Raw genomic sequence first — 20,192 nt, 5'->3', positions numbered from 1 at the left:
AGTGATTCTCTTGCCTCAGCCTCCTGAGTAGCTGGGATTACAGGCGTGTGCCACCATGCCGGGCTAATTTTTGTATTTTTAGTAGAGACGGGGTTTCGCCATTTTGGTCAGGCTGGTCTCAAACTCCTGACTTTGTGATCTGCCCGCCTCAGCCTCCCAAAGTGCTGGGATTACGGGCATGAGCCACCATGCCTGGCCATCTTTAATCTGAATAACTTCTCTAAGCCCACATTTCTAACTAGGTATTTCACTGGTATTTCATATTAATACACCCAACATTAAACTCATTTACTTCTGAATGTTTTTATCCTTTCGGATGACAGCATCATTCATTGTCATCCAAGCTCAGACCTCAGAGCCATATTTTACTGTCTTGATCTCATCATTAAAACTATTTATGCTGTACTACTACTCCTAGTGTATCTCATGTCTGCCTCTGCATCCTGTTTCCATCATCATCACCTTCCTTTAGAATCTTGTTATTTGCCTAGAGTCAACTAACTATGTGACCACCTCCCAACAATTTTCTCTACCACTATCTCTATGGTGCTCCAGTCTATCCAACTTCCAACAATGCATGAGCTATGGATAAATGCCTCTCTGCTTGACCTTCAAACCTGGCATAGCAAGTTTCATCTAAACTTGTGAGATACAAGAAATGAGATACAAGAAATGAGAAAGGATTTATTCTTATTCCAAACAGGTAGCACAACAGATACTCAACAAATATTTCCTAAAATGGAATTTTATTATGTATTACAGAAATGTTATCATGCCACTCTCCTGTATAAAGAGCTTTAATGGTTTCCCATTGTCTAGAGGATATAGTTTTCACTTCAGGGTTTACCCTTGGCTCTTGTATGCCTCCTTCTTCCTTCTCTTGTCACTTGTGGCCAGGCACTCTGGGATCCAGCCGTATGGCACCATTGGGTGCCTTTAGTAATGGGCCTATGCACATACCACTCCCTTTGCAAATAGTCTCTCTTTTATTATTTGTATGACTCCTATTTATCCCTTAAGATTAAGGGATCAGAAACTTCCTTGACCCATTCTGAATCAGCTGCTCTTAAGATAAAGCATAATTCTGTCATTAACGCTTACTACATCTGTCTGTTTCTCTGTATCTCTCTCACTCTATGGTAAGGTCTTTGAAGTCAGGAATCCCATCTTTTAATTCCCCGGGGTCCACCACAGTACTTGTAGTTCATACATTTTGGTGAAAATACTTTTTTCTTCTACTAGTTATGCAACAAACTAGCTATATGTCTTTGGACAAACTATTTAATTGACCAGATTTAATTTTCCACTTCAGGCCTATTGGCCTCTATGCTGCACTACATTCGAACCAGACCACTTGAATTTTCTAATGTTTATATTTTTTTCCAATGTCATTTTTAACTTGTTGGAATTTTTCCTATTTGTAATACATCAGTGTCACACATCATCATCTAATTTCACCCAATGTTTTTTTCAATCTTAGAGTACTTTGTAAGACGTCTTCATAATTAGAAAAATATTTTGTCAAATATTAGAGTTAATCACCTATTCACCTTATTCCATAAACTATGACATAAAATGCTTTGCAGTAGCCGGGCGCGGTAGCTCACGCCTGTAATCCTAGCACTTTGGGAGGCCGAGGGGGGCAGATGACGAGGTCAGGAGATTGAGACCATCCTAGCTAACGCAGTGAAACCCTGTCTCTACTAAAAATACAAAAAATTAGCTGGGCATGGTGGCAGGCGCCTGTAATCCCTGCTACTCAAGAGGCTGAGGCAGGGGAATCACTTGAACCCAGGAGGCGGAGCTTGCAGTGAGCGGAGATTGCACCACTGCACTCCAGCCTGGTTGACAGGGTGACTCTGTCTCAAAACAAAAACAAAAACAAAAACAAACAAAAAGCTTTGTAGTAAGAATCATGTTCTATATGTTTTGTGTTTCTCCTAAATAACACTGTCCCTGCAACACAGATTAAAAACTCAGTGTTAAATTAACGAAAATCTGTGTTACAATGAATACTAGGACATGTTGTAACAGACCTCGGATAGCAAAACTGGGAGTCTGAGCAGAAGAATCTTTCACTACATTAAGCAATATCTTCTTTTATGACCTCTATAATTTTGAGACGTAACGTTCTTATTTACCAATAATTCTTTCCTTCAGCCCTAACCCTTCAATCAACTTACTTTATATTCTCATTTGCAGGTACTTCAGGCAGTTGCACAGTAATCATGCCATCCAAGTTGGTCTTCCCAATGAAGGCAGGCTTGGTACGTAACACATCCGGTGCAGTCTTTGCTGTGACCCTGTGCTGCAGCCCACCAGCACTGTTCCCACGATTTGTCAGCACGAATGAATATGACTTCTCAGGCTTCAGGTTGACAATTAACTTCTGTGTGGCTCGGCCATCTACTTCTTCTACCATTTTCCCATCATCATAAAGAATCTAAAGAGATAAAACCAATCAAAAAAATCTGATGGTCAGAGAGGCAAAATATATTTTCTAAACCAATGTGCCCTTGCTTATGGAAAATGTCTATATAGTCAATTCTACTTTTAGGTGACTTCTAAGCCCATGAGTGGTCATAATTCTGGAGATCAAATCAATTTTCCTGTCATTTCCTACTGTGTCATGATAAAATGTTTCCAAGTCTATCAAAAATATACAAAGATATATATATATATATACACACACACACATATATTTACCAATATTAGACCTCTCAGTTGTATGTGCTCTCAATGGAATATGTGCAGAAAAGCTCTACGTTTCAATGTATTATCAATATTGCTAATTTTCTAAAGGTTTTGGTTCCTCTTTCTAAATATATTTTTACTTTCAAAAATGTTTCTCTATTTCTTATTTCATAAATATGTACTTACTAACATCTCTTAATGGCAAGTCAGAGTTTAAAATGTGCCAACAATACAGGCCAGCGAATAAATTCAGAAACCCCCAGGGTGTTTTAATATAAATAGGTAGAAACCATGTACATTTCATTCTCTGGCTGGAAAACAAAAGCACTAGCTTAGATGTAAAAAGTTCAAGTTCAAAGTAGTAGGTAACTTATAAGTGATGCCAGCCCTGGGTTTGAGCTCCTGCTCCCTATTCAGAGTGAAAAGAACACACTTGCAAAGCACCCAACGATCTCCCATGTGAAAGTCACAAATGAGAACAGCAAGGACATGTGGCCAAAATGAAGTGGTCTGCTTGCGGTGCAAATAACTTACCCAGATAAACGGTCCCCTCTACTTTTATCTGTGATTTCTTACTAATGAGAAAACAACTTACTTTGAAAGGCATGGCAGAGTTATAATTCTCTGGAATCTCCCAAGACAGCAACACGGAAGTCTTCATTACTGCTTTGACATGAAAATTTTTTGCAAACACTGCTGGAAAAGGAAAAACAGTGTATTTAAACTATTCTTAAAACAGATGACCTGTCCTTTCCACCATGGACCACAGGGCTTATGCTAGATGCTGTCTACTTTGATCAGAGAGAGAGAAGTATGATTTTCCTACCTGTTTAGAGCATTCATTTTAATACCCCAGTCTCATAAAGATCTTTCCTTTCTCTCCAATTCAGCCAACTATATTGTGTTTTCCTTACCTGAGGACATTGGGGAGCTGTCAGCCAGACTTGCTTGACATTCTATAACTGAAATCTAAGGCATCCAAGACGTAGTAAGTTTTACATACTTTACCTTTTTGTTTTTGCTGAACCTATTAATATGAATGGGCTGATCAGTTATTATAGCTTCAAAATACTGATTTCCAAAGACTGATATTCCTTTAAAGGAGGAAGGCCGTAAGCAGACAAATCCTACCTTGATCCACAGGCAGTGTCCTGAACTGGACACTGGGACTATATGGCCCGGGCCCTTTGCTCGTATGAGCACGTACTTTTACATCGTATGTGGTATCTGGTTTTAAGCCAGTGAGTGTCATAGTGATGTCAGCTGGAACAATAAGCTGCTCCATTGGGAGAAGGGGGATGTTGATGTCCCTATAAAGAAGGGTATACTTGGTGATAATGCCATTTCTCTCTGCCAGGACAGGTGGTTGCCAAGATAACTGGACGGAGGTTGAAGTAGCGCTTTCTGAGTGAAGGTTTTGAGGGAATCCAGTTGGTACTTCCTCTGGAATGGAAATCTCCTTCACCATCTCCTCCCCAAAGCCCACTTTGTTTCTGGCTGAGAGCCTAAAGACATATGATGCTCCTTTGTGGATGTCTGTAGCTGTAAAGTGATCTTCTTTTTCAGAGAACTCGAGAGTAGTAAGCGGCTCCATATCCTTGCGGCCAAATTTTAGACGGTAGCCCTGAAGAGGTCCGAATGTGTCCACAGGAGGGTGCCACTGAATGAGAGCAGTATTCATCTGAGTGTGGTTAATCACAAGCCGAGGTTTCCCTGGAACTGGAGCACATGGGATGGTGTGGTAAGATCAACCAATTTGAATGTCCACATTTCAGTCATTGCCAAATGAGGGAGTTCCACTCTACTGGTATTCCCATTTTCTTACTTACCCAAACAAAACAAAACAAAACAAAAAAGGCAATGTTTGACCTACATACCTTTGTAGAAATATGCTCCTTGTCTTACTTTATTAAAGTAGGCTGAGATACTAGAATTTGATAATGGACACAAACAGAAATTATCATTGAAACAACAGCTTAAGGGAATTTTTTTGACACCTGCACATTTTAAACCTTCACACATAAAGGTTCATATCAAAGATAAATTAATTCGAGCAAAGATCAGCCAATTAGATATCACTAATAATAATAACTATAATGATTTATTCATTGAGTATGTGCAATGCACCGGCGCCATGCTAAGTGCATTGCATATAGTGTTCACAATTGGTTTACATTCCTGACTCCTCACTACATTCTTGGATTAGTTATTATTATCTCTATCTTCTATAATGAGAAAATGAGGCCCAGAGAGGTAGAAAATTGTCCGAGGCCAGCGTGTAACAAGTGAGAAAGCTATAAGGCAAACCCAACTCTGTCTGAGTCAATTGCTTAAATGCTTAATTGTGCTGTTATGTTGCTTAAACTTAAAAAAAATAAAATAATATCAAACTGACTTACTATGAATCTAATTTGCATTTTCTGTCTAACTTTACTATCCACATCATTCATCTTCATCAAGTTCTTCATCTGTAAAATGGGAATTATATTAAGATCTACTTTATATTGTTGTGAATAATAAATGAGGAAATTCATGTAAAGTCTTAGCATGAGGTTCTGCATTCTATTAATATTAATCAATTATTCATAATCCAAATATTAAACTTTTTATGGTGAAGGGCTAGCTTCCAATGAGTACAGAATTTATTTACCTTTTAAGTTAGAAATGTGAAAAGTTCTAATCTACTCATTCAATGCATTATCATATCTGTATTTATTTTTAATGGAGAGCAATTATTCCTGGAATCCACAACAAAAGACATTGAGGGAGGATCATCAGAATCAAAACTAAACCAAGTTAACAGAAAGAAGAAGAAAGGCCAAGTATGGTGGCTCATGTCTGTAAACCCAGTAGTTCGGGAGCTGAGGTGGCAGGATTGCTTGAGACGAAGAGTTCAAAACCAGCGGCTGGGCACAGTGGCTCATGCCTGTAGTCTCAGCACTTTGGGAGGCAGAGGCGGGTGGATCACCTGAGGTTGGGAGTTTGAGACCAGCCTGACCAACATGGAGAAACCCCGTCTCTACTAAAAACATAAAAATAGCTGGACATGGTGGCGCATGCCTGTCATCCCAGCTACTCAGGAGGCTGAGGCAGGAGCATCACTTGAACCTGGGAGGCAGAGGCTGCAGTGAGCCGAGATTGTGCCACTGCACTCCAGTCTGGGCAACAAGAGCAAAACTCCATCTCAAAAACAAACAAACAAACAAACAAACAAACAAACAGCCTGAAAACAGCTTGGCAACATAGCAAGACTCATCTCTACGGAAAAAAAAAAAAAAAAAAAAAAAGGCATGGCGTCACATGTCTGTAGTCTTAGCTACCCAGGGGGCTGAGGTGGGAGAACTGCTTGAGCCAAGAGTTTGAGGCTACAGTGAGCTATTGATCACACCACTGCTATCCAGCCTAAGTGACAGTGAAACTATGTCTCAAAATTATGAACGTGAAGAAAAAGAAAGATGGTAGGAAAGGAGGAAAGCTTACAGTAATGGGAGACAGGTGATAAAAAATCATACCATGGGGATATAGATTAAGGTAAAAAAAAATCACTAAAAAGATTATGAGACAATATATAGAATATTAACCTCAGAGATGGACTGATTAGCCTCTTCATTTTGTATTTCAGAAAGTGAGACCAGGTGGAGATGTGCTCTGCTCTCAGAAATATCATTAAGATATTTACTTCCTTAACCAATGGAGTAACAGTTTTGTTTCACATGCTGGGAAGATTCATAGCACGCTTATGTAACTCAGCTAACCCACAATGTATGAAAATAATACTCTCTAAAGTTTTTAGATAAATAATTACTCAATAACGTGTGTTGTGTTATATATGTAAAACATGTGTGTTGCGTTGTATATATAAAATATGTGTGTTGAAGGTAGGCCCAGGAACCACATCATTGTGTACTCACTGTGTTCCTCAGGAACAATGCATCCAGAGATCTTAACAATCAACTAACCCTCTCAGAACACAATCCATCCATAAGTTGGAGACTGTGTGAACTATTTCATTTGCTTTTAATGTATTTACAATTATCTTAATTTTAAAATAGTACTTTAAGGTAGAGACACTGGCAGACATCTTTAATTCCCCTTTGTGTATACATAGCATTTACATGATTTGTCCATGAAAATGTCAGTGATGGTCTCAAGGATTAAACACCTGAGTCTCTGCTGTGAAAAATCCATGGTGAAATAGAGCTTTCAGCAGAGAATACAGCCTTTAATATATGAAACTCAGTTGAAACAAGTGGGTGGAAACACAACTATTTATTCTCAACATTCTCCAGGACAACAGATTAAAAATATTTATTAAAATTTTCTGAAATTCTAGTTCCAATGAACTGCATAATAATATATACACTGTGTATCCTGTTTCTGTAAGATGCATGTAAAGCTAGGATAAATAAAAATAATTTCTTGATATACCACAAATATAGATTGCATTCTAATATTTGTCATTTATGAGCATGTTCTTATTAACTGATGTTTCACTTTATAATATTGCTATGGTACACATTTGGAGAAATATAATGGGCTGGCAAAGTCTAGGAAAAAACTCACTGACTTTGTAAATGTATATATTTATTCTTCTGTGGGAGTCAAAGCTTAGGATGGAGTAATCTCTTTTGTTTTCGATGTTGGCATGACCTTTCTTATTCTGGGACAGAAAGGCTTGTTGGCTTGGAATCACAAGATCAAAGTAATGATCTAGAAAAAAGAGCGTTAGCTCTGACCTACTGGCTTCCCCTGCTGTACACAAGGATCTTAGTCTGCTCTCTATTGCCAAACCCACAACAGTCATTCCTTCCCTGGGCAGAAGTTTTACTAAGCCTGAAAACTATGAGACAACCAGCCTGGAAGTGCCACGAAGCATAAAGGAAGGGCTCAGTAAAGAAATGAATGCTTGTGCAGCTTGGGGAAGAACTCCCAATTTTCACCTCAGGAGAGGCTGACCCCATGAAGGGTCACACGAAGGGATGCCCAAAATTTCCACAAGCATGTGAATAATAGAAATAGTAAATGAAGTTTAAATAGGATGGAGTAAGGGTTTGGGACAGTTGTGGTATTTCATCCAGGGAATCACTGATAAGATAAAAAGGGGAAAAGGAATGAGGAGAGTTCTACATCATTGAATACATAGTTAAAAAGAATTCTCCCAAACTCCACAGATTGGCAATGGAACTCACTGCATTCCTGGCTTCCAGAAACACTATAGGTATCAAACATTTACCAATAATTCACTTTGTGCAAATACTTGTACACTGGCACACAGGTATTTGAGTGAGGAAATAAAGACAGATACAGCAGGGTCCACGTTCTCTAATACAGGCATATTCTAGTTGGGAAAATAATGAGGTGGAATAGATTGTGCGATCTGTGGAGTCTGGCTCAGGTTTCTAATGCCTTAGGGTTATTCTGTAGGCTACTTTTATAGGTCATGCCAGCTGTTGGTTCAATGGTTCTGCTCACTCCAGCACTGGAGCTTGAGGGTTGGTAAGATGAAAGGGTCTTAAATAATTACTCAGGGGAGTCAGAAGGTCACTTTTTGGCCAGGTCTTAGTGAACATATTGGAAGAAGCAGAGAAGGTCCAGCTACAAAGTAAATAACTCTAATTTATATCACGACATATAAACTCTTCTCCCTTTTACATTTTCTTATTCTCTTACATTCTTTAAAAAATCTCTTAGGACTTCTAAATTGGTATATATATGTGGTTTCCCTTTACTTTTTAGCAACTGCAATCATTGGCGATAAATTGAGGTACTTACTTGCAGTGGTTCTAAACTTAGCCCCCAATTTAACCTAGTACCAAAGCAACAACAATCATAATTGACTAGACTTGGGCTAAGATTTCCAAATTCTCCCTGTCACAGTCATCTTTTGATTACCCTTAACATAGCTGTTCAATATAGTACTGAAATTCACGTAAAAATATACAGAAAATGTCAAACCAATGAATTTTCTGTTTGTTTTAACCTCAAGGCCTCAGGCAGTAAACAAATTATTACAATACAGAATAATTGGAGTATTAACAAAGAAAATACAGATATTTCATAATCATTGAAACATAAAAGCCAACATTTTCTTCAGAAGCATCCTTCAGGTTATATGAATCTCCTGTAGATTATACTTAAACTATGATCAGTACTCTTGTTTCAAAGATATGATTATTTACAGGTTCTAGAAACTAGGTATAATAAACAAACACCCCACAATCAGGAAGTTTACTATTAAAATAAAATTTCACGAGAATTCCTGAATTCTTTGTGGGAGCTGTAACTAAATACCTTTACAATTATGATTATTAGGAGCTCAACGTCTGTGAGATAAATTCAGTAATTCTTCACAGTCACATAAATATACGAGGATTTTTAATACAGTATACAAAACAAAACAAATTGATATATTCACTAATTGCCTAGGGATAAACCACGAATAGGGGCTGCTTAAGCAAAGGAAAACTAGAGGTTCGCTCTTAAAGGAATTAAATTTGGATTCTTCTACTTTCTTCCCAGGTGCAGTGGGGAGGTCTTACAAAAGTAAATGTGTAGGCATCTAAATTGAAAGCATTTTCTATCTCAGTACCGAAGCCTCTATTGATTAAGAAGGATCTAAAATAGTGAATGAAAATGCCAAAAGAATTCTATATATGATTAAGTTCTAAAATTCTAAAATGTCTACTGTATGGTAACTAAAAAGGGATGAGATGGCGTTAGTGATGTTAAAATAGACAAAATCATCCCTTTCTCTAAAATTCATATCCCTTGGCTATAAATCCTCTACTTTCTTGTCATCATAACATGACCCCATTTAATGGGCAAGAGGTGAGTGGTGCTTAATATAAGACATTTCAGAGTTATTTATGACATATTTATAAATGTAGGCGAAGGAAATGCACGTTGTTCAATTTGAGATTCAACTCTTGGTTGTTGATGTTGTAATAGAGACTGGTTCCATAGCCAGATAGTGATCATGCCATCATGCCCCTCACTGAATACGTGTCTGCTCTGCAGGGCATTAAATTATTAGCTTGATGTAATGGTATTTAAAAAAAAAAAAGCCCAGAAGATTCAGCCTTGAAGGAGTTTTGCCATCTGTAATCCTGCTGCTTGAGGCAATTCCAGGTGGTAGGATGCGAGCGAGGCAAATCTTATGACATTTAGACAAAGCTGGCAGTGAGCATGGCACCCAGGAGGGCACTCAGCATCACAGCTGTTCTCTCCTTTATGCCTTTACATAGAGGTATGTTCCTAAAAAGTTGTTTGAGAAGTGATTCAGGCGGAGTAAATCAAATCATGGTTTCCATGTTCACGGGAGATTGCTATACATGAGGACTGGATTTATCTGCAATTATCTCTTAATTTCCTCATTCTACAATGCTTGCTCTTCCTTCATGCTGGCTTTTCCTAACGTGGCTGCCCACAGTAACCCTAAAAAGCACTGAAGAAGCCTTATTCTTTAGAAGGGAGTAATTTTATACTATTTAGCCTTCTTAATTTTCTTCTTTTTCTTTTTTGTTTTCTATCTTTTGTTCAATTTGGCTTCTTAAGAATCCCCACAGCAGGGGGTGGGGAAGACAAAATGACAAAAGGTAGAACTGTAAGTCATGAACCCAGTTTAAGATGGGAGCTCTTCTAAGGAGATTTGTTGTCCAGGGAAGTTGAAATTGTTGTTTGACTTCCCTGCCCAGACCCCTTCCCTCCAGACCTTCATGGGACTTGATCTTTCACATCATTTGAGTCTCAACTTAAATAATCCTTCCTCTACAAGAACTTCTCACCCCTAGAGGCTGCCTCATCCTTAATTGCCTATACACTTTTACTTTTCATCTTACCACTTTCTGACATTTTATTTTATACTCCTTTCGTCACTTGTTAATTATCTAGTCCTATTCAGAAAGTAAATTTCGTAAGTGCAGATTCTTATTCTGTTTTGTTGATTGCTTCATCCCCAGTGCTGATTACAATGCCTGACACACAGAAGGTGCTCAAAGAAATAATTGTTGAATGACTGATTGAATAGTTTGGACAAATTATGCACTTGGACTATTTTTTCCCTGATTTTTTTTTTTTTTTTTTTTTTTGCCCCTGAACTAAAAACACAAAAGTTGACCATAGTCCATTTATTTCCTCTGATTTTATAATAATAAAAGCCTGCTAGAAGCTACCCATACCATTTAGAAAGTTAGCAGTACTATTCAAGGCACATACATGCACAGACATGATTACCTGCCCCAGTGGTGGACACCAGTTTGGGCTTGCTGCGAGCACCATCTCCTTTGGTTGTGTAGGCTGTGACCGTAAGGGAGTAGGAAGTTTCAGGCTGGAGCCCAGAAATGATCATGTCCTGAAATGACAAAACAGAATGTCACTGATTCAAAACATGCTACTAATGCCCTGGGTGAAAAACAAGGCCAGACGTCTGCCTTCATTCTGCAAATGCTCACACATCCCTTGCAGCCATGCTAAGCCCTGGAAATGTCATGCCTGAGCTCATGCTAGGAAATCTGTTTTCATGCTGATATCGAAGGGGTGTCTTCAGGCATCTTAGGAGGTAGCTCTTAGGGTATTAGTCAAAGACATGAAATCTGGAGCCAGACTTCCTGAATTCTTCAACTTTCATATCCTTACTAGCTTGGACAGACCAAGTACGTTTACCTATCTGTGCCTCCATTTCCCAAGTGAATGTTGGAATTATAATAGGACTCCATAGGATTTCATGAGTTATATCAGGTAAACTCACAGAACTATGCCTGACTTCTAGGAAGCATTCCATGAAAGAGTGATTATTTTATGCCAACAGCTCTCCACACACATCCACTGTAACGAACAGACTGCAGATGCGGCTGATGCCAGCAGTCTGTTTGATCACTATGGAAGAATTTTACCAAATGGTTGTTGTTGGACCTAGATACCCTGAGAGAGAATTTGCTTAGGGCTCTCTTATTGATTGATTGTATTATCATGTTTATTGGTTATTTGTATAGGCTATGAGCAGAAATCATTATCCACTGAGGAGAATTTTCACACACATTAAAAAGCAGCCATAAAAGCAAAGAATACAACCGGACTTTAGTTTTACCGCATCACCAGTATGTGCTCAATTTATTCGGACTTTCTAAAAAGTTAAATACCACATACTATTTACCAAAATTCTTAGTTTTCTCTTAGTCAGGGCCCAAAGCGGTGGTGGTTATAAGACCAGATGGTTTTTGATATTCCTTTAAACTACGGGTTATGGGATTCTTTAGAGATTCTGGCTATTAACTTATTCTAGTATTTTAAGAACAAATACCAGAGCTGCATGTACACATGCGCACGCACACACACAGACACACACACAGAGCAATATAAAAACCCTTTCAGATTTTTGGCACAGCTGTGTTTTCAAATTGAATATGGATAAATTTAGGAAAATACACAATGTCATTGTCTTTCAAATCTAAAGACAATGTGACTGACGAGTGAATGAATTATATTGTGTGAAATACAGTAGGTTTTTTTTTAGCAAGGCTGTAACAGATACCATAGAGCTCAATTGTTGAAGATGACTCCAAATATGACAGCTTCTGACAACAAGCTTTCTCAAAAGAGTAGGAATATCTCATTGTGGAAATTCAAGAAGTTCAGATATCATCCTGAAGAGTCACTGGAAATTTTATTATGCCAGATAAATGGGCTATTTGGGAGAGATGTTGTATTTCCAGGACCTTGGAATGGTTTCCCTAACGTTACAGAGGATAGAAAAACCAAGTAAACTACCCAAGAGCAGTATTTTAAATGACAGCAGACACACTGACTATCCCGAAAACTATGATGATTAAATGCCAACATTATTGTTTCCAAGGTTGCCCTCACATGCCACCGGAGTACTGCTGAAAAGCAGGCATGGCTAACTAGAAAAAGCAGCAAGGCTTGCTTTCATCACCAAATTTTGCAGCAAGAAATTATGCACTCTGAGCCTTATATGTTTCTTATCACGAAATTAGAGTTAACCACACACATCCATTCTCTTGCCCAGGTTGTCAGAGGATAACAGACGTAACGCAATTTGAAATGCGTCAAGTCCCCTGCAGTGGTATAATCTCAACTGGACACACCTCTATCTGCCATGATCATACCCTTTCTTGGATTACATTTTATTTCTTTAAGAGGTGGGTACACTTCCTTCCTTGGTTGTTTCAGTATGCTCTGTGAGGTGATGTGCCCGGTACTATGGCTATAATTCCTTATTCTCTTTGTTTCCTCCTGTCCTGTCTCCACTTTGCTTTTTGTCCCTGACTGTTAAAAGCTGGCATACCTGAGGTTCTGTCACAGTCACTGGTCTACTGTTTCTCTCTAATCTTAAAAAAAAAAAAAAAGAAAAAAAGAAAAATAAAAAAAAAATAACTGCATTCATTTCTAAACCTTAAGTAATTATTTCTGCCCATACTCCTGATTTATTTCAGCTGTGACTTCCAATCTGCGCTCCAGTGGCATATACACTGTAAATATCTGCTGGATGTTTTCCTGTGACTACCCAGTGTTACTTCAAGTTCAAATGAACTAAAACTTAAAAATCATTCCTGGAAGTAGACTCCCCCTCCTTACTTCCATATTTTAATGAATGGTAACACATTTGCAAAACTTATGAGCTATCTTTGACCTCTTTCTCTTCTTCAATTCTTAGCAAGTTTTTTGCCAATTCTTCCTTTTATTGATCCTCAGTATCACTTTTTCATTTCTACTGCCTCAACTCTGTTGCATTTTTATCACTTCATGACTAAATTAGCAAAATAACTCTTTTTACCTGCTTTTCTATCTGCCACCTTTTTACTCTCTAATCTATCCACTACGTCACTGGTTTTTAAACTGCAGGTAATGACCCATTTAGTAGGTTGTGAAATCACTTTAGTCAGTCATGACCAGAATTTAAACAAACAGAAATGAAATGGAATAAACTTGAATACTTAATCTTAGTGTTTATTATACAAAATATGGTTCCATAAAATTTGTATTTTAGTTAAACATATGTGTGCATTGAATCACGACATATAAGGTATTTCTTACTGTGAGTTATAGTCAAAGAAGTTTATGGTCAAAAATGCTGCTGCACTGGCAAAGCCACGAGAACTGATACCTTGGACACAGTTACAAGATTTCCAATAAGAGTCCTGTGCATTGGCAGTAAATATTCAGTCAGTGAATGGAAGAATACCTTCCTGTCAGCCTTTAACTCATTTTTAAAAATTTCTCCTATTTCGCTCTAATATTGAAGAGTTAAAGACTGACTGGCCAGCTTCTTGGCTTGACTCTTCTGGTTTTTCCAGTATTATATTACAGTTGACCTCTTAGCTCTATTTACCACTGAGTTACTTACAGGAAGCCTTCATTTATATCAAATTGTCAGGCTCACTGTCATGTGACTATACCACATGCTCAACTGTCTCAATGACTGGTTTTGCTGTGCTCAACTTAAAAAAATATATATGTTCCACCTCTAGCTCCCCAACACACACACACACACGTGTGCGCGCACGCACACACACACACACACACAACTTTTTCACTTATTCAGTCTTTAATCATCCCTTAAATTCTCAACTGAGCTTCAGGACTTCTTTTACTATCTTGGACCACTGTCTCTGAATTCATAGCTCTTACTGACACTGTCCACTAATTTATTAATGCATGGTACACTGCTGTAGGCCATATATTTTGCTGCATTATATGAAACTTTTCAGAACTTTACTCTTCCTTAGCCACTTAGAATAGAAACACTAGAAAGCAGGTGTCACATCATGTGTCCCTTGCAGTGGCACATACATAACAGTCCCTCAATAAATAACATAGAGCTTTCATTCAAATATTTTAAAAACATTCCTCCCTCAGCAAGATACTTTCTACTTCTTGGCATAATCCATTCATCGTTCAAATATGTATGGGTAAAAGTGAAGAACAGCCACTTCTAGTTAGAGTTAATCAGTGCCAGATCTGTATCTTGTTATCCACTGGATATGTGACCCTGGAGTAGGATTTATGAGCAGCCTACACCAAACAATCTGACATCTCCAGTCTGCAATGCCTTCACTTAAAGCAAGCTTGTCCCACATGCAGCCCAACACAAACTTGTAAACTTTCTTAAAACATTACGAGATTGTTTTCTTTTTTAGCTCATCAGCTGTCGTTAATGTTAGTGGATTTTATGTGTGGTCCAAGACAATTCTTCTTCTTCCAATGTGGCCCAGAGAAGCCAAAAGATTGGATGACACCCCTGTATTTTAAAGCATGCTTCCTCTGACTGTCACAAAGCAGAGTTAGTAGCAGCCATCAAAATAAATATCACAAGCCCATGACATTTCTTATGCAGTCAATAGCACCATGCTGATTTCATAAAACAGAAACCAAAATAAAAAGTGCACCACATAGTGAAGATAACTTAAAAATAATTTGTTAGTTCATGCATCCAAGCAAACTGTGATGACAGATCACAAATAAGTGAAAGGATGTCAGAGAAAACAAGCATATATAGTCTGCTTTTGACAAAACAGTCAAAAATTACTCACATGTTCAGTAGTATCATCAAATTCCCACTGATTGAGAATAAGAAGGTTGGAAGGAAAACAAAATAAAAAGAAAAAAATTTAAGCCTTATACAGGCAGTGTTGCCCTTCTTAGACTAAAAAAATTGAAAAAATAAACAAAGCAGTGTGTACAATAAAATTCCAGAGAATGTGTGTTTTGCTGCCACCTCCACCTCTGATTGGGAAGTCAAATTAAATAATCTTTGTTACTGTTATTGCTAAAACCAGCTAATATACTTTAAATGTATGGTTCACTGAAACATAGCAATGAAGCACAGAAAAAGTGAATATTTCTACTCATATCCTACTCATTTATTTTTACTTCTATCTTAAGTTACACAATTAAAAGTCAATATTTAGATTAATATCTTTCATTATATTTAACACTTATAGCTTCAAAGAAGTCCTGTGAGATGTAATGAAATTTCAGCGAACAGTCAAGGAAAATAAATGAGATGGGAAAGAAAGAAAATACACAAGAAAAATCAGCAATTAATAAAGAAAAGACAAAGAAGAAGAGGAAAAAAAGACAGAGTTGACGTTTAATGCATTTGGTATTACATAATTCCGTTAACTACCAGATTTTACAATGGAAATGGGACAGAATTACTGTTCTATAATGTAAAATATCTAAGAACCAAAGGAGAACATCAAAGCACGATGGTCATATTGTTTTCTTTTCCATAATTGTAGACTTATATGATAAAACATAGCGATGGTTTTATTAATTTTATAACTTTCTTTTTATAGGCACTACATAATAATTATTTACAAAAATCAAGTCAGTGGCCCCTTTCCAGTGTTGAAGCGGTATTATGAAGCTCTACTGCATTTATGGAAGTGGCCTTGGGATAGATAAGTGAGCCGTGAATCCAGATCCCTTTGCTTAGAATGTTTCAAAACTGAAGAAAACATAAAGGCTTTTGAGAGTTGACTTGTATTAAGACTTGGGGGGTAAGTATTTTCCTTAGAGGCACAGGGATATTTATTGCTCTCTTTTTTTATATTTATTTATTTATTTATTTATTTATTTATTTGTAAACGAAGTCTTGCTCTGTTGCCAGGCTGGAGTGCAGTGGTGCGATCTTGGCTCACTGCAAACTCCACCTCCCGGGTTCAAGCAATTCTCCTGCCTCAGCCTCCCTAGTAGCTGGGACTACACGGGCATGTGCCGCCACACCCGGCTAATTTTTCTATTTTTAGTAGAGATGGGGTTTCACCATGTTGAGCAGAATGGTCTCGATCTCTTGACCAGGGGATACGTCCGCCTTTACAGACAAGAATGTAGAACTGGGCAACTTGGTGCCTCAGTTTTCAACTTGCTTCATAATCTTTCTGACTTTCACACAAAGAAAGGCATTTTCATTTGAAATAAATTTCAAATATTTTACAAACTCCATCCTTTTCCCTGCCAAGTCACCAATTTCTTGGATAATGAAAGTATTCCAATGATCATAATATCCCATCCCCATGATATCTCATCACCATTTGACACAGCAAAGGTAAGCCAGTACATGAGTCATGTACAATTTTCAGGATGGTAGTTACAAGTTGAAATCTTCATCTTCCTTTGAGGAAAATATGTAAAACCCAAGTGAATTTATTATGGGACTATCTCTGAATCACCTCTAATTTTTGAAAAATTGTGAAAATTTTCAATGCTCTGTTTTAAACAACTAATTATAAAACCAGGTTGTGATACCATAGTTGCAAACCACTGCCCTAAGATCAATACAATTTCTCATATACTCAACTATTCATTTTCAGTACTTTTTTTTTTAACCTTGGTTCAACATAAGGATGCCATTTATTCTCTAGGAAATTCTGATTTAATTTTTAATATCATTGTCACCATCTTCACTTTCTGGGACATGAAACAATGAGTTTCATCAAATATGTAATTTGATGAAAATACTAAATATAATACTGAGTAACTGTACCTGAATAAAAATGTCTATTCTTCAATGGAAGAAGACATACATTTAGAAATTAGAACAACTAAGTTCCAAGTTGTTTTAGCACAGAATAAAATAGATTCCATCAGCCAAATTGCAGTTTAGAAATCTCTTTGACTCATTACTAAGACAATCATTTTTTGAAATCAGAAACGCAAACTCAAATATGGTTGTAAAGGGTTGAATATCTGTATTTTAAGGGAAAAGTAACATGTTTTTAATCAGACTTGAGTGTCATTTCATTACAATTCCCTTCCTCACTTGATAGTAACTCTGATTGAAAAGATCAATATACATCAATGTGTAATGAAAACTAGAATTTTGTACAGGATTTTTTAAATGTCGAAAAACTAAAATAAGGCCAATTGCAAGATATGAACTAAGACACACTTATATAAAAATCGAGGTACATAATTTCAGAGGCTTACCTGTGCATCAGCCAGCATGACATCTTTCAGCATGGGCTGGCCCTTGGGCTCACCATTTTCCATCCTCACATAATGTACCTGGTATCCTCTTATCTGGCCATGCTGTTTATTGGGCACAGGTGAGCGCCATGAGACTTTAACAGATGTTGAGTTGACAGCCTCCACCTCGACTTTGCGAGGAGGACCACTAGGAACTGGAACAACATCATTGGATAAAAGAAATTATAGGCACTTGTCCCACCCAATCAGAGCATTTTCTGCATTTTCTTTACTTAGGTTTCTCTTTTTCAAAAAATGGGTAAACCCACTATGTTTCCTTTGAAGAATACGAACATTTTCAACCAATGAAAATGCTTAACCAATCTGCTCTACCTTTTAAGAAAAGATCAAAAAACATGACCAATGCAAAAAAAAATGGAAGAAAAAAAGAGTATCAGAGAAATAGAAAAACATGTAAAAAATGTACAAAAGCCAAGGAAGATGCTTTGAGGTTCAAAGCATTAAAGCACAAAGAGGTATAGCATTGAAATAATAACAAAAACTGGCTGTTGATTGTTGTGTGTTTTTTTAAAGGTTTCTTTTTAAACAGCAGAATAAAAAGATTCTTGATTATATGGATTATCTTCTCTTTTTTCTCATATCAAAGGTATTCCATACAAAAGATGCCAAAAATTGAATGTTGAGCATCAATGTTTCTGAAATATGTAAGACAAAAAGGCAACAAAAAGAAGGTAGTTTTGAAAAGTTAACTTCAAAATGTAAAAGAAGTGACTACAAAAAGCCAAGAAAAACACAGAAGACTTTAGATGGAGGTACAGAGACGGGCTGGATTGCAAGACCATAGGAGCCAACAGTCCTTTTAAAGAGAAGCAAATTACTGCATTGAGATTTAAAAAAAGAAAGAAAGAAAAAAAGGCCAGGCCGCAGCAAAGACAAGTCTTTGGCAAAAATACTAAAGCAACCGCAATCCTGGGTAAAAAGATGAGCAGAGAAAAAAGATTACTGTTAGCCTATTGAAAGACAGCAGACCAAGACTGTGTCAGAAGGGTGCAAACTGACGTAGCGGAGGCAACATACCATCTTCATCGGTTCGAATCAACACGGACAAGCTCTCAGGGCCAGGGCCGACATCTGTATGGGCCGTCACAGTGATCCGGTATTCAGTCCATTTTTCCAGTTGTTCCAAAAGGTATTTGGTAGTGTCCGAAGGAATTCCCAAAATCTCGTGAGGCTTCTCATCTTCCCCATCCACTGCAGTATACTTGATGGAGTATTCAGTGATAATGCCATTCTGTTTTTCCACTGGTGGAGGTTGCCAACTTACCAAAATACTAGTGGAACTTGGGCTGGTGCAACTAATGTCTTGAGGAGGAGCTGACGGCTCTTATTTTGGTAGTGAGTTAAAGGAGGATTTAAGTGAAAGGACAGGAGTGGTTGAAAAAGAAAATGATAAAACAAAAGAAAAGGCAAAAATAAATAAACGAACAATAAGGACAAAACAAAAATAAGGCTATGAAACTTAAATTCTAATGACAAATTATGTACCTTGGCTTAGTAATATGAATAAACCAAAAAAATGAATTAATGACCAAAAATAATTGTTAAATAATGGGGTGGGGGGAATATGTGAAAATGAGACCTCAAGATAATGGAGCCTCAAATAAAATTACCTACCTGCGATATAAATTCTTCTTCTAAACCAATCCCTCAGTATCTCCCACCCCTACTATACTGACTACCCAGCTTCAAAAAAGTCGCAAATAGTGCTAGCATTTACTTGAGGGTCTGATGGTGCTTCACAGATGTTGTTTCCAAGCTTTCCCTTCTATATTCTAGAATGAGGATGGTTTACATAGAGTACTCATTTGCGAAAGGCTTAAGTATGAAAAGTTACAGTAACTGCTAATGCCCTTCTACCAGTTCCAATTAAAAATAAGTAAGTCAACAACAAACCTAAGAGGGTTCACTCTATCTGGAAAACTGAGTTTGCCTGACCAGTTTTAATAATAATAAAAAAATGTTAACTTAACATTGATCGTAGCCCATATACAGTGAGCATGCAGAATCAATAAAGGATGAAAATGCAGAGTCCAAGGTTTACCTACCCGAGGGTAATGTCAGGCTTGTTGATTCTGACTGTAACTTGTACTTACCCTACGTCAGCTTTCAGCTTTTTAATTATAACTCTTCTTGAGACACCATTGCTAGTGAAGAATTAGACCCCACCAGCAAAATTTGGTAAAATCAATAATAATCATTTATCCCTTACAAAATGTCAATAACACAGTCATTAAAAAGAACTGTTTTTTTCAAACTCAAGTATCAACTGGAAAAGATATAACTTACGTGCAAAATTTCTTTCATTTTGTACATATTCATACAACATAGGGTTTATATTAGAGTTAAAAGATATACTTTCTTACTGCCCATTCTAAATTAAACTAGTCACTTTCTGAGCAATTATTTTCCATCAAATTAACCAAATATTATGATTTAAAAAAATTAAAAACCAATAAAAGACAGCACAATTACTACTATTATTTAAAACT

At 37.2% G+C, this 20,192-nt stretch overlaps 1 protein-coding gene across 15 annotated transcripts in view; it reads right to left on the bottom strand.

The window, feature by feature from the left end:
- Positions 1–20,192, bottom strand: part of PTPRD (protein tyrosine phosphatase receptor type D) — a 548,445-nt gene that overhangs the window by 167,346 nt on the left and 360,907 nt on the right. For 3 of the 15 annotated variants that reach the window (XM_077966648.1, XM_077966651.1, XM_077966654.1), the window contains exons 11-17: positions 18,721–19,026; positions 17,644–17,837; positions 15,243–15,269; positions 10,927–11,044; positions 3,826–4,413; positions 3,290–3,390; positions 2,184–2,443 (exon numbers count right to left, since the gene is read on the bottom strand). In XM_077966648.1, coding sequence (XP_077822774.1) covers positions 2,184–2,443; positions 3,290–3,390; positions 3,826–4,413; positions 10,927–11,044; positions 15,243–15,269; positions 17,644–17,837; positions 18,721–19,026 — 1,594 coding nt within the window. The remainder of the gene's footprint in view (positions 1–2,183; positions 2,444–3,289; positions 3,391–3,825; positions 4,414–10,926; positions 11,045–15,242; positions 15,270–17,643; positions 17,838–18,720; positions 19,027–20,192) is intronic. The other 12 variants (XM_077966650.1, XM_077966657.1, XM_077966658.1 and 9 more) reach the window with 5 other exon arrangements.

The sequence above is a fragment of the Macaca mulatta genome, chromosome 15, assembly GCF_049350105.2.
Source record: "Macaca mulatta isolate MMU2019108-1 chromosome 15, T2T-MMU8v2.0, whole genome shotgun sequence".
NCBI classification, from domain to species: domain Eukaryota; kingdom Metazoa; phylum Chordata; class Mammalia; order Primates; family Cercopithecidae; genus Macaca; species Macaca mulatta.
Note: the sequence above shows the minus strand (reverse complement) of the source record. Positions and strands in the feature narration are given on the sequence as shown.